The 13,710-nt window shown below is 33.9% G+C and overlaps 1 protein-coding gene across 1 annotated transcript in view; it reads left to right on the top strand.

Moving 5' to 3' along the window:
* Positions 1-13,710, top strand: part of LOC111043379 (laccase-5) — a 113,405-nt gene that overhangs the window by 73,134 nt on the left and 26,561 nt on the right. Inside the window, exon 2 of the mRNA XM_022328310.2 lies at positions 10,198-10,383. Within this exon, the coding sequence (XP_022184002.2) occupies positions 10,198-10,383 (186 nt within the window). The remainder of the gene's footprint in view (positions 1-10,197; positions 10,384-13,710) is intronic.

The following is a 13,710-nucleotide window of genomic DNA, read 5'->3' as shown; positions in this document are numbered from 1 at the left end:
CGTCTCCTGACCCGTTTTGATTATTAGGTGAGAGTGAAGCTTCTTGAAGTCTAGGAAGGAGACAATAGTTCAAATGAAAAACAATAGTTTTGATATGATAGTATTTGAAAGGAAACATATCAGTTACAACAAATGAGTCTGGGAAGACAATAGTAATTATTATATATGAAGAATTAAATAAATAAATAAATATAAATGTTTATTTCCCAAAAAACTAAAACTACAACATCAATTACAAAAATATTAGATAAATTACAATATTACATACAATAGTTAGTTACAAAAGATTCTTATAATGTGTTCTCTACTTGTTTAGTTTTTCTGTGTGGAAATTGACCTACTTCACTATGGCGTACCATGTTCTAGAGTAGGTTTTGTTAGTTTTTTTGTATGTATTATCAATTAGTTAGTGTTTAATTATTTAGTTAATTATTATATATAAAGACATAAACAACAATTTCCATATGGGGAAACATTTCTTGTTGTTTTAGAAATTGATTTTACAGTCTTGGGATAGGCTTTATGAGTTATTGAATTTTCTAGCTTCTTATATCACAAACTTTATTGATTCAAGCCTGATTATCTATTTTTGTTGCGGAAGATGCCCACATGAGCGTTTTGTTCGTGCGTATGTTATGAGATGAGATGATCAAACGCCCATTTCTACTGGTGGGACTCGAACCCACGACTAGGTAGCGCTAGCAGACTCAAGGACACAACGCCTCAGTCGTCTCGGCTAACATAGCCAACAACTTTACCAATCCTGACTATTTCTTAGCCGATGAAAGTTTTATATTTTGTTCATTGCTCGATTTCTTTCCGCTCAACCGTACTTAATTTCCTCAATTCCTCATTCACAGAAATACAGTTAGGATAGTAAGTTATTGACTGTAGTTTTGATGACTGCATTATGTTTCATGTATTGAGATTAGAATACAGTAGACCATTTCAAATCCCATGTATTTTGAAGTTCAGTTCATGTTATGAGAATCTTGTTCCAATAATTTAGTAAATGAACGCAGAGTTCGATTCATGGAGAAACCAGTGCAGAAACATGTTTGAGATTCTGTGAGCTGTTATAACGGTAGCCATAATTATTATAATTTATTTATTATTACTCTCCTCAGATTTCCAATCAAATTATTAAGGTCATGTAATTATATCAGCACTTCACTGTATAATTATCTCGATAACATGTTTTGTATTTGAATATATTAATCATGGTTGGAGTGGTGTCAATGAGTGAAAACTGGGAGGATCCTTATTAACAGGGAATCCTCCATCTGTCATGCAGCGTAAACAGAGTTGCAAATATCGAGCTCTTAGTTATTTTATGGATGATGAATTTATTTTTCTCCAGTAGGATTCACTTCAAAGTGCCAGCATTGGCTCAATGGGAGGCATTGATGTTATTTATAAAGAATGGTGACAGTTTAAAATGCACTTTCTATTCGTCCTGGCGTTGATTTCTCATTCAACTTTTACCGCAGTCAGCTCTGAGTGACCGCCTCTTGCTATAGCAGCCTGAACATCAGCTGATCAAACAGAGTTGTTTGACTTTTGGCAAAATACTGTTTTTAGCAGTTACTGTAGAGTCAATAAGGTTTTTGATTTCTGGAAGGGAACGTCTTCTCTTGAAACAACACTATAGTCTATTGATTTTTATGCTTTTTCTCTGACGTCTTCTACCTCTCCAAGCTCATATCTCTCGTATTCTACGTGCATGTAATCCATTATCTCGCTGATCATCGCACCTCCAATAACTATTATCATAAGTCATAATTATTACCAATAAGCTAACGTTCTCCAACGTTCCAAATTTGATAGAGGTCTAGGGTATTCAACGCAGTTTTCGGAATTGTATTACAGTAGACACTATAGAGTATAGAATTAAAAATAGTTTTGATCACAGAAGACATAATTTTATCCTCGTATAAATTGTATTTTGAAAAGGGAGAAAAATTTGAAAAAAACGAAATCTCGTTGAAGAGGTTTAAGAGGAAAAGTAAGATCATGGTAGGCGATTTTAGAACTTAGTGATAATAATTATCCTAAAGAAATGAGTGCGAAGAGTTGAATTGGAAATCTTTATCGGTTGAATTTTATTTCATATAGAAGCCCACGCTTGATGAGTTGTATTAAAGTCCACGCCACTTGCCAAGATACTAAAATTGATGATGAGGCTGAAGAGAATAGCAGTTTCAAACAAGGAAAAATTGTATCTGAAGAGGCACTTCCCATAATAGCTTTTCCGATACATTGTATCCGCTAGATAACGTCGTGAAACAAAGATTAACTGCGGAGAATTCCTTATTCACTTGGCCCGTTGAGGAGAATTTCTTATTCACTTGGTCCGTTGAGGAGAATTTCTCACACATTCAATATGTTGTACTGTAGTCACTCTAGGCCTACCCTACCTACATACTCTTCTCGATACAACTGTTCTTTGAAGATTGATAAGATCGGCTTCGGCCTACTCCATTCAAATTACAGGAATGACACAGTATACTAAATAATGGTCACGGCACCGTAACCAGCAATAATCACACCAAGGTCGCACTATTTCTTAAGCGACAGGCGCAAAACCGACTCATATTTCCTCACGTGTAATTTTTTGCCTTCATTAATGACCGGAATCGCACCAACGTTCGGACTAGTCCTACTATTTTGCACTCACTTTCAATATCACTATGTACTAGTATTTTGCACTTACTTTCAATATCTATAACAAATATCTTTCAAAGGTATAGTTACGTCGTAGCAAGGTTGAACGAATGTGGAATGCAGTGTGGTTTAGTTATGTAGAAGAGAGTACATAGATATAGATGAAACAAAGTATGATAATCGCCTTCCTTGTTGTGAGAGCACTGAAAAGGTTGCTGATGAAATACAACACCCCGGTATTGAATTGATAGTCCTACCGCAATGACCAATGTTTGCAGTAAGACGAAATCGTAACACTGAACGAGACTAATTCTACTGCAGGTGACTAGTCTCTACCACTGGAAAGGTCAGTGAGTAAAATGGGTGCACACCCTGCCAGAGTAGCGATAAAATCAATTAATGAGTTATATTTTATCCAGCCAAGGTTGTTCTACAGCAATTAAAAGTCGCTCGTGCTTTGATTCGTTCAAAGTTCCATAATACTATAATGGAGAGCTTATGATAAGAGTCAGCTCATAATGATAGATATCTGACTGATAATGGTAGAAGACTATAATATTCCATATTTATAACCGTTTCAGGTTGTGTCGGCTTTATGTTGCATTGAAAAATCGCGAGTTATCGTTTGTAGTCAGAATGCTGCAACTTCAGAAGTTGGGTCAGCTTTCTCGCCTCAAGTTTATTAAATTACTAACAAATTGAGGGCACTAAATATAAAAATTCAAAAGCTGTTTAGCCTTTTGAAGAGTTAATACTCAACTGGACTTAGAAGCACCAGCATCCAGATGAATGTTTCCCTGTGGTTCAGAACTCACTCGAATCTATAACATGCACAAGTCTATGACTCATGAAAGGGCATCATCCTCAACAAGGATGAATAGATTACACGTATATAATATATTAAAATACTATAAATTGAAATATTCGGAAATAATAAATTATTGATTCCAAGCACTTGAATGTTGAATAACATTTTTTATCGAGAGGGAGAACTAGGCCTAATGTCGATCCATGATGAAAAATAAATGTATTCTCATTATTGTCTCAACTCTCATTCATATTATACAATACAATACATGGTTCTTGATCATAATATTTTCCTCCTTGTATTATTTCTAGCCAAGTTTGTGAGTAGGGTTGTGGTTTTCCACAACAGGATAAGCAAGTAATTCAGTTTTGCAATACAGTGTGAATTTAGCTTTTATATGAAACTAATGATATTCCGTTGAAATGTCAGGGACACATAATGCAAATAAAGTCGAACACCTAAGTCAAACTATATGTCCTATGAGTGCTTATTGGCCTACACTGGAATAATGATTACTATTACTGATATTATTCCACCTCTTCAAACACATAAATAAAAATAATCACCATTGGTATTGTGAAAGTGCAACTCCGTGATTCTTTGGTATTATTTTTAACGAAAGAATTATAAATTTTTGTTATTCAAGAAAATTCGAAGCCCTAATATTAACGAAGATATGTTTATAGTCGAAGCCCTAATGCGATAAACAGAAATGTTTATGGTTCACAAAACTATTAACAACTGTGAGGTCCACGTTAAAATTACAGTAGAGAAAGATAGTTGAACAGCGTTGCCGATTCTCTGCCTGCCACTGCGTTCTATAGAAAACTGATACCGGTATATTTGACGTACGTAATACCAACTGTTCATTCATTTTAAAAATAATAATTAATTATATCTTCAATGATCAATATTATATTCGCCAAAAAAGTAGTATATTCAATGATTTAACAATACATTTTCATAAATGATAATATTTTGTTAGTTATAATTCTATGATAATTAATTGGCATCTTTGTGGAGCTAGAAAAGGATAGTGCTATCTGCTTTGTCGAATAATAGACAAGGATAGCAGCACCAAATACTGGTATAGATAGTTAATCAAATGCTGTCATTATAACGTGGACCTCACCATAGTTACGAAAATGTTTTGAATCGTACTCTAGCATGAGAATAAGATAATATTGTCTTCGAAAATATCTATCAGAACCAAAATTATTCTGTTGATGTGGAATAACTGAAAAACGTTTGCAACATTTTATCCATGACGTAATATGTGATCCTGTAGCAGTTAATTAATAATGTTGCGGCGAGATATCAATAATTACTTACAATCTACAACGAGCTCTAATCAAATCAATTTTATCTTTGATGTTTAATGGAAATTTTAAATAATTAGTCTGTTGCATACTTAACTTCCAAACTTTAGAATGAGCCCGCATTGTATGGAAAGGAGTTGCTTAGACCGCATGATGGAATTGCATTCTGGAATTGATTTATCAAATCACCAATAATGAGGTCATATTACATAAGCCTTTACAGTTTTGAATTATTATTGTAGATAAAACGTACTAGTCAAAGACTACGCACTGCAGCTTTGAATTTATTAGAGAAATCAACTTCAGATTCGAGATATTATATTCAACCTACATATTTACTGTATTGCATTGTGTGTGTTTCATGTTTCAATATGGAATGCAATATTTTGATTTATGGTAAAGTGGACCCAATACTCACCGTCTAGTTATGGACTCTAGTGGGATTATAAGCATTCATCCACACATACCGGGTACTAGTGAGATAATCGATCTACGCTGGTCGAAGATTTATGCATTTATTGGAAGTTGAAATCATAAATATGAAGTCAAATCAAACTGTCTTTCTCAAGGTACAACCATCCGGCAGTCCAAATAAGTTGGTAAAATAATTGGGTTGAATGATACCGGTAGGCCTATTTGCGATTTCTTACTATCGTAGACCTAACATTTAACATCGTTTAAGTAATCTATTAACCTACGACTGTGAAATCCGTTTGAAACCAATACAAATATTCTGAGATCTCTCTTTGAAACTCGTGTCAAATAAGTTGATATAGCAGCAAGAATGTGGAAGCAAAAATATAGTTTAGGAATTCAAAAAATGTCGGCAGTTACATATATATTTTCCATTTCTATTGGAGTTGTAAGGCAATAAAGAGCGTTCTACATGACACTACAATTGTAACAGAATGCAGTTCAAGACAGAATGAAGTTTTATTATCTCAGACCGTTACTTTGTAGAGTGTTAAACAAGTTCAAGGGTGTCGAGTGATTCACAACTGGAAAATTCTTGCTCTGAAGCAAATAAATGAAGCGAAACATTTGCGAATAGTGAAATTCAACTTCTGTGAAAACTGAAGTATTTACCACTGGAGATGATTATCAGTTTTTTTCATTGCAGAAAAAAAAATCATTCTAGAGATTATCATTTTCTAATTCCATGCTCTTAATTGCGTTAATATTCATTATTATAACCATAATCATTGAGTGATAATGTCAGAGATGGATAAACATAATGAATAAACTGTGAAGAAACGAATGAGAACAAGAAAGACAGTGAAAAGCAGTGAATATTAATTTTTAATTTTTCAATACATACTTTATAATTTATCCGTTTGGTAGCGATTATTTCTTATTAAGAAGGCTGTCAGTTCGTCAGTCCTTTAAACACTGCTGACATTTTGGCTCCTTTTACGACCCCCAAAAATGTATTTTGAACCAGCCCCCCCCCTAATTTCAAGAGACGCAGTCTGGGTCCTCAACTTCTCCCCTGTGGGCACCCCTCATAATTATAAGTACATCAAAATACATAAAAGGAAATTAAATTAATAGATTAATGTATGATTTCAAATAAACAAAATCATCTTGAAATAATAGTTCAGTCGAATATGAAGGTGTCATTTTGAAGATCAGAGACTATTATTGATTAAACAATTCCAAGTGCATATTTTTGATCCAAACACAATTCCATGAATATGCAAACACAAGTTCAACACTTGAAACAAGCTAAAAAAGGTTCATCGACATCTTATTCCATATTTTATTGCTATCTATATTTTTGTATTCAATACTATCCTATCAAATCTCATTTATCCTGCTTCATAGACCAATTAAAATTTGACACAACCATCATAGTATAGTAAAACTAATGATAGACTACGACGACTTAACGAGAGTTAACAAGGGATTATTATAGTTGAGTCAATAATTATCAGCCAGTCTCAGAACAGTGGGCTAAATACATAAGCACAAGTGAAAATAAATACTCCCTATTAAGTTTGCATGTGGAACAATGGACCATTAATCAATCAATTACCTGCACTAATGTGAAAGCTAATTAATTATACATGGAACACATATGTTGCCCACGTTTTAAGTACATAGGATTATCAATCAATAAGCCTTATTAGAATGTCTTTTGATTCCTAAGCATCAATGGATGACTCTTCAATAGTAACAGTTACTATTCAGAGCTGTGGTTATCAGTAGAACTTACCTATCTTCTAATGAAGTTAAGACCATGAAAGTTATAGATAGATAATGGATAGGATCTGTGTTAACGTCCTGTGCTAATCCTTTTGCAATAATTGGCTAAGCTGTGAGAAGTGTCTCTGTGATCTTTTTTCTACAATTTTCTAAATTATAATCAAGATAAAATGACTTTTTCCATCGATTAGATTTCTTTTTTGAACCACATGCTTCGAAGTCTTCGTTTTCTTTGGAATAGTAAGAATTTTCTTATTTAGTTGGATATTTGATAATTACTCAAACAGATCTGTTCGAAAACAATATTTGTGACACTGTGATAAGATATCTTCATAGAAAAAAGTTAGCATATGATATCTTTTAGATACAGAGAAGGTAGCATAATATGATATCTTTTAGATACGGAAAAGATAGCATATGATATCTTTTAGATACATAAAAGATAGCATATGACATATTTTAGATATAGAAAAGATAGCATGAGGTATAAGATAACTCATGCATTATGCTATCTTTTCTCTATGATATCGCTTTTCAATGGAGAAATAATATTGAATTTTTCATGTTCTATGAAATCTCTAGCTCATTTTAAACATAGGGGATTCAATGAAAGTTTAAAAATGGAATCCAAAATCCATGTCAACTCCACAAAAATATTGTAAAAGTAAGGAGAAATTATTGCTATCTACTACTACGATTTACTTTGTCGTAACTTCATAATAATCATTTTGAAAACTTTGTATCAGATCAGTGGGAGTGTATACACTGATATGCTATTATTTCTTATGTGTTACATAATAATCAAAGCTTAACCCACATTTTAGTAAACTGAGGTACCTACATTATAATAGGCGAGTCTATGTTATTTGAAAATGATTGGCTCAGTCCGAGTGGATTTGGGACATCTCAGCTCTCTAACTAATGCTTATGTCCAGGAAACTCCAGTTTGTAACCAAACGTTCATCATTCAGGGAAGGAATAGTTATTTTCTATGCAGTATTCTTACGTTTTGTATGAATTGTTAAATCATATATGATTCAAGATAATAAGCTGATTACATGATCTAGTATAATCAGTTGATTACATAGGTGGAGGTTGGTGTATAATCCTATAAATTAGGATACGCTCTCTTGATCATGATGTCATGATGTAATACACCACATGAGGTATTGATTTGAGTGACTATATGAACTCTGACTAATGATTGAAAAATTGCAACTGCAATACTGTGATTGGATGAATACGTTGCAATAAGGGTATTCCTTATTGGTGAAGAATATTATTCTATAGCCAGTCTGATTATTCTCAAAACTCTCTCATCAGCAACTTAATAGTGAAGATGTTTTAAATAGAATGACAGCAATACAAAGGCACATATTATATTCTTTGAATATAGGCTAATATCAATTCACCTTATAATGAAGTGAAGCTACATTATATCATATCCGTATCTCATTGTGATCATTCTTTGTGATTTACACCAGCACTTTAAAATCGAAAAATATGCATTTGAAATTGTTTCGATCTCTCACATAGAGTACTGCACACTGAATCTTAATCAAAGTTGATGTCTCTCTGGAACGAAACACATTCAGTTCTTTACAAGCGGTCTGTAGAATTTACACATATTTCGAAAATCAAATAATTACTGTAGGTACGGTCTGCTCTTTGTTAGAACGCCGAATAAATAATCTCTGGGGCGGAGTTGAGTTAGGTCACGATTTTTAACTAGATGACAATAGAGCATGGACCGGTTTCATTCACTTTTGAATCATGCATACATGTAATATTAATTTATTACACTGAATGAATGGAAATTCCCTTTTGTTATTTTGAATGTTAATTTAGTCAGGCCTTAGGTAGACTATTAGATGAATGGCCGACCTAATAGAATAAGAATAACGCGGTCTTTATAAAGGTTGGCACATGTGATCTATGCAATCTATTCTAGCGAGATACTAAACATAATGAATGAAGAGTCACAATAATGTAATGAAGCATTGTGACCTCTCCAACTGCATTCCATGAATAGGATATTGGTACGGGTACAATAATAATTTCTTATCTAATATGTGAAAGATTTTTTGAATTATTGTACTGTATCAAGAGTTGCCAATCCATGCGTGTGAGGGCTCAACGATTGTAATCGAATCATTTATTCAACATCCACTTATTGCAGCGATGATAAAAAGAAAATCTATACTCATTCTCGGTCTGTCTGTAATTTTTATGCAATTCAAATATAATCATGCTCTCACAAGCTGCAAAATGTTTTATCCTTGCATACTTTTCTCGCAGGAATTGTTAGGAATACAAGAGTAATGTTATTCTGATTTTCATCCAGTAGGTCAAATTTTTCTGACAGCAATCCTAATTCAAATATCAAATGGAAGTTCATGAAATTCATCTTCCAATAAAACGAATTACAAAGAATTGAACAAAGTAAAATACACTTTTTCTTATAATTCATTATTTTCTGAGTATTCAAACTATCCTTTCATATTTGGAAAAATATAACGGCAAAACTACAGTGGATTCTTCATAATTCGGATCTCTATAATTCATAGTGGAAAATAAGTTCCATGATATAAACTCCGCATTTCGTTATAAAATGATGCCTTTAGGTCCCCCATAATTCGTAGGCAAAACGGGCTCTGGCTCACCTCTCTATTCCGTTGTTTTATATGTGATAACACTCTATAATTCGTATTTCAGAATAGAATTTTTTATTTTATTTCATCTTATCTTTTTTTAATTTTTTATTTATAACGTGGCGAAGTTTGGACAGTATTGTGTCCACTTTAGCGCTTGACCATTAAACCTAATGTAATTTCTGGAATATAAGGGGGAGGATGCTATCACTTGCATACATCTTATACATTACATAAATCTATACATCTTACATATCAAACACATCTTGTACATCTTATACATCTTACACATCTTATACATTGTATACATCGTATCCGTGTTATACTGATTCTCCAGTATAGGTATATGATTCTCAGGTAGCCATTTAGAAGAGTAATCTACTGTAGTTTGTCAGACGACATCATATTTAGAAAAAAATCATTGTCTATTGATGTTGGAAATAATTTACCAATATCTTCTATTTACAATATTCCTATCAATATTTTCTTTTCGCCACATTTATCTTGGTGAAAACATATTTAAATGAGTTGATTGTTGTTGATGTTGCAGAAGCGACAGCCAGAGACCAGTCGACGTCAGCGGCATGGTGGAAGCAAGAGCTGGTGCCGTCGCAGTCATTCTCCGACGCCGACCCGAACAGCTTCTTCTCGTCGTCGCACGGCCTCCTGCAGACGCATCCGCCTCTCTATTCGGGTGGAGGCGGTGGCGGAAGCGGCGGCGGTAGTCTAGGCGTCGGTGAGTTCCTCACAAAAACATTAACTCAAGACACAGCAGTCTCGATGACCGAATAGAATAGTTGTAAGATTTATCAATGTGAGTTTTTACATGTTTTCTCACGCGTATATTTTTTCTTTTTAGGATTGGTGTTGTACCGTTGAATAAATGAAATAGTCAAAGCCTGTGAATGATGAATATCACTTCTTCTTCTATGAAAAACATATAATCAATTTCTACCCCATCATATTAGTTCAATCGATTTGAATCAAAATTGAACAATCAACCGATTGATTATTAATTGAAGAATCAACACTTGAATAGGAATTATCTTTTGGAGTGAGTCTCCGCTGAAGCAGTCAGAACTTGTCGGAAAAGTTTCATTGTACTTAATGTAATGTAACTTTATATAAAAAAAATTGAAAATTTAGGCGAAAACTCAAAAACAAATCTTGGGGGTATTCCTAAAAAGGTCACACCTTTCTGCAATGTGAGGCTACCTTATTTGTGAGGGGGGGCTGGTGATACGATTTGAGATATTTAGAAGATGAGGCATTGGTAATGAGGGGGGTGGGCACCCCTGTGTTGTATTTATATCATGGAATGTTCACAAGAAAAAAGTGACTCAAGATCGAAGTTGGATTTAACAGAAATCATCTTGCAAATGCCATGGATTTCTCTTACTGTGTGAATGGAATTCATTCACAGAGGAATTCATTCAGAGGAATTCATTCAGAAGAATAATTTTAACCAAGAGTCCAACAAAAACAATTTTGGAAAATTTTGTGGAGCTAAGAAAAAACCAAGTAGTCTTCCAAAATACAGTAGTCCCCCTCTTCAAGGAAGTCTTTCCATTTCATGAACAACTTTTGATAATCCATTTCATGAATAACAGTTGGTGTAAAAGTAACTCTTTTATCTTGAAAGATACAATTATTTGAGATTCTCTCATTGTAGTATTCGGAATCCCTACAGTAGGCCTAAACTCTTACTAGAAGTGTAGCTCAACTAGTCTATTCATACTATGGGGGAACTAAGTACAATTGCACTTATTAGGCCTCCACTTTCATGCCAATCCGGCCGACAAGATTTCCCTTTTCATGGCAGATGAAGCCATTTTCCACTCCATCTAACTGGCTTAGTACCACAGAGTTCTCACGGCCCGGCAGCCATTGTTGCACGGCTTGTAATCCTTGAAAGAGAGGCCTTGATCTTTGAACATAAATTACCGAATGATACACTTGCATTATGATCTGCGCGGATAATACCGACCGGGTGCTCTGTACTAATGCTCCTGCACTAATTGCCATTCCTTCTTCAATATCAAAGTCGTCCACTATACCTATACATTCTATATAAATAGCTATATCCAGTCGTCTACTATACCTATATCGTCTATATAAATATCTATATTGGCTGTATATCTTCGTAGGCCTACTCACCGCCGCATAATAAAGAACGCCGCCACTTTCAAGGTGCAAGTAAACGCGCGTCGTCAATCGGGTCAAGAATCTTGCTTCCAACCGGTAATCGAAATTCTTCACTTTCATTCGAAAACCTTGCCAATGATTTGCGAATAAATTAGATCTGAATTAGAATCTCATGTATGGACGTCCTCAGATTTGTCCTATCCATTATGCTGGCATTTTAAACAGCTCAAGAATATAAGCATTTAGCATTTTCAAACACTCTCAAGTGCATTTTCAAGCACTTCTAGCATTTTTAATATAGTCAAGAATACGTTTTTGTTTAATATAGCTTAAGATTATGTGTTTTATAGTGTATTCATGTACAACAGTTTGATGAATCCTCCCTACTAATTGAATTTGGCTCTTGCTATAAAAGCTGTTGCTTCTAAATGAATTAATTCATGGTATTGATAGTATTGTAGGTAGAGGATAGTATTCTCTTAGTATTGTATAGTTAAAATCAATCTACCCTGAAAATCGTTGATTCAGAAAATTGGATACTTTCAAATTCCCTCAATATTGATTCATTTTTCAAATAAATTACATATATATATATATCACATAGCCAATATAATAAATCAAACATACTTCTTATGTTATTAATTCAAAAACTCCATAAAAGCGTGAACGCATGAAAGAAATATAATGGAACTATATGACTTATGTTTGGAATGTTTTGCATGTAACGGCACTTGTTTCATCATATCTTCATTCCTTTACGAGCCACAAAATGATGTAATTGAACAAAGCTCCTGTTTCCCACAGTCGAGTTCTCGGTAAATACTGAGAGTTTTTGAATGCCTGCCTATTGTTAACATAAAAAACGTGTCAAGATCTCTTCTTCTCTGAGCTGGTTGCATGAGTAGGAACCAATGTTCAACTCAACACGTTCTTGTAAATAATATATCAAAATGATTCATCAAATGGATAATTTACTGTTATTTGTTATGACAAGATAACTCAACGTGATAATAATAGTCGGAAATGTCAAATCTTTCTGTGCTCAAACACTGGATAAAGGATTATCTCCTTCGAGGAAAATGCCGAATCTTCCTGTGCTAAAACACTAGATAGAGGATGATCTCACACTTTTCTCTTAATCTTATTCATCGGAAGCTCTCCTGTACTACTGGGAGATTTTTTTAGAAGGGAGCATACTAAGGTAGAGCATTGAGTTGAGACTCAAGTGAAAAGACCTGATTAATAGAGGATATATGTTTATTCAGACTGATGCGATTCCATGATTCGGAACGTTTTGTCAATCACTGTTGAAAATGAATACGTATAATGAATAATACGTAAATTACGTATAATACGTAAAATGAATACGTAACGGGTTCGAGAGCGCTTCAGTTTCATGAGTGTTGTAATCACAGAAATAATCTTTATCTGAAAAGTACATCTCATTGCAAAGGAGAGCGAACGAAGTTATCTTCGAGAGAGTGTTTACTTTTATAGATACCAATTATAGAGTTCACATTGGTGCAACGGCTTGAATTGCATGCTTTTTCTGTTATTGTTGGTTTGTTATACTCATTATTGCGAAGTCATCAACCAGAAGTAAGAAAACATTACTATTTAAAATTGATTTCTACAGTGCTCATTATAATATTATTTTCAGGGTGAAAGTAGTCCCAGAATAAGTACTATTTTGTCTTGTATAATTCTGACCGCAGAAAATATCTAACAATATGAGTTTTATCTCGAGTTGAATCTATATACTCGTACGAAGGACTACACACATTGCAAAGCATAGTGAATGCAGCACTATGATCTATGATGGATGAAGTAGAGCAATAACTTATGAACTAATCGAATTAATCTTGAAGCTCTACTCAAGTAATTTGTGAATTGAAATCTTCCTTTTCACTACTCATTC

This window comes from Nilaparvata lugens, chromosome 10 (genome assembly GCF_014356525.2).
Source record: "Nilaparvata lugens isolate BPH chromosome 10, ASM1435652v1, whole genome shotgun sequence".
Taxonomy (NCBI): domain Eukaryota; kingdom Metazoa; phylum Arthropoda; class Insecta; order Hemiptera; family Delphacidae; genus Nilaparvata; species Nilaparvata lugens.
This window is presented reverse-complemented; position numbering and strand designations above follow the sequence as displayed.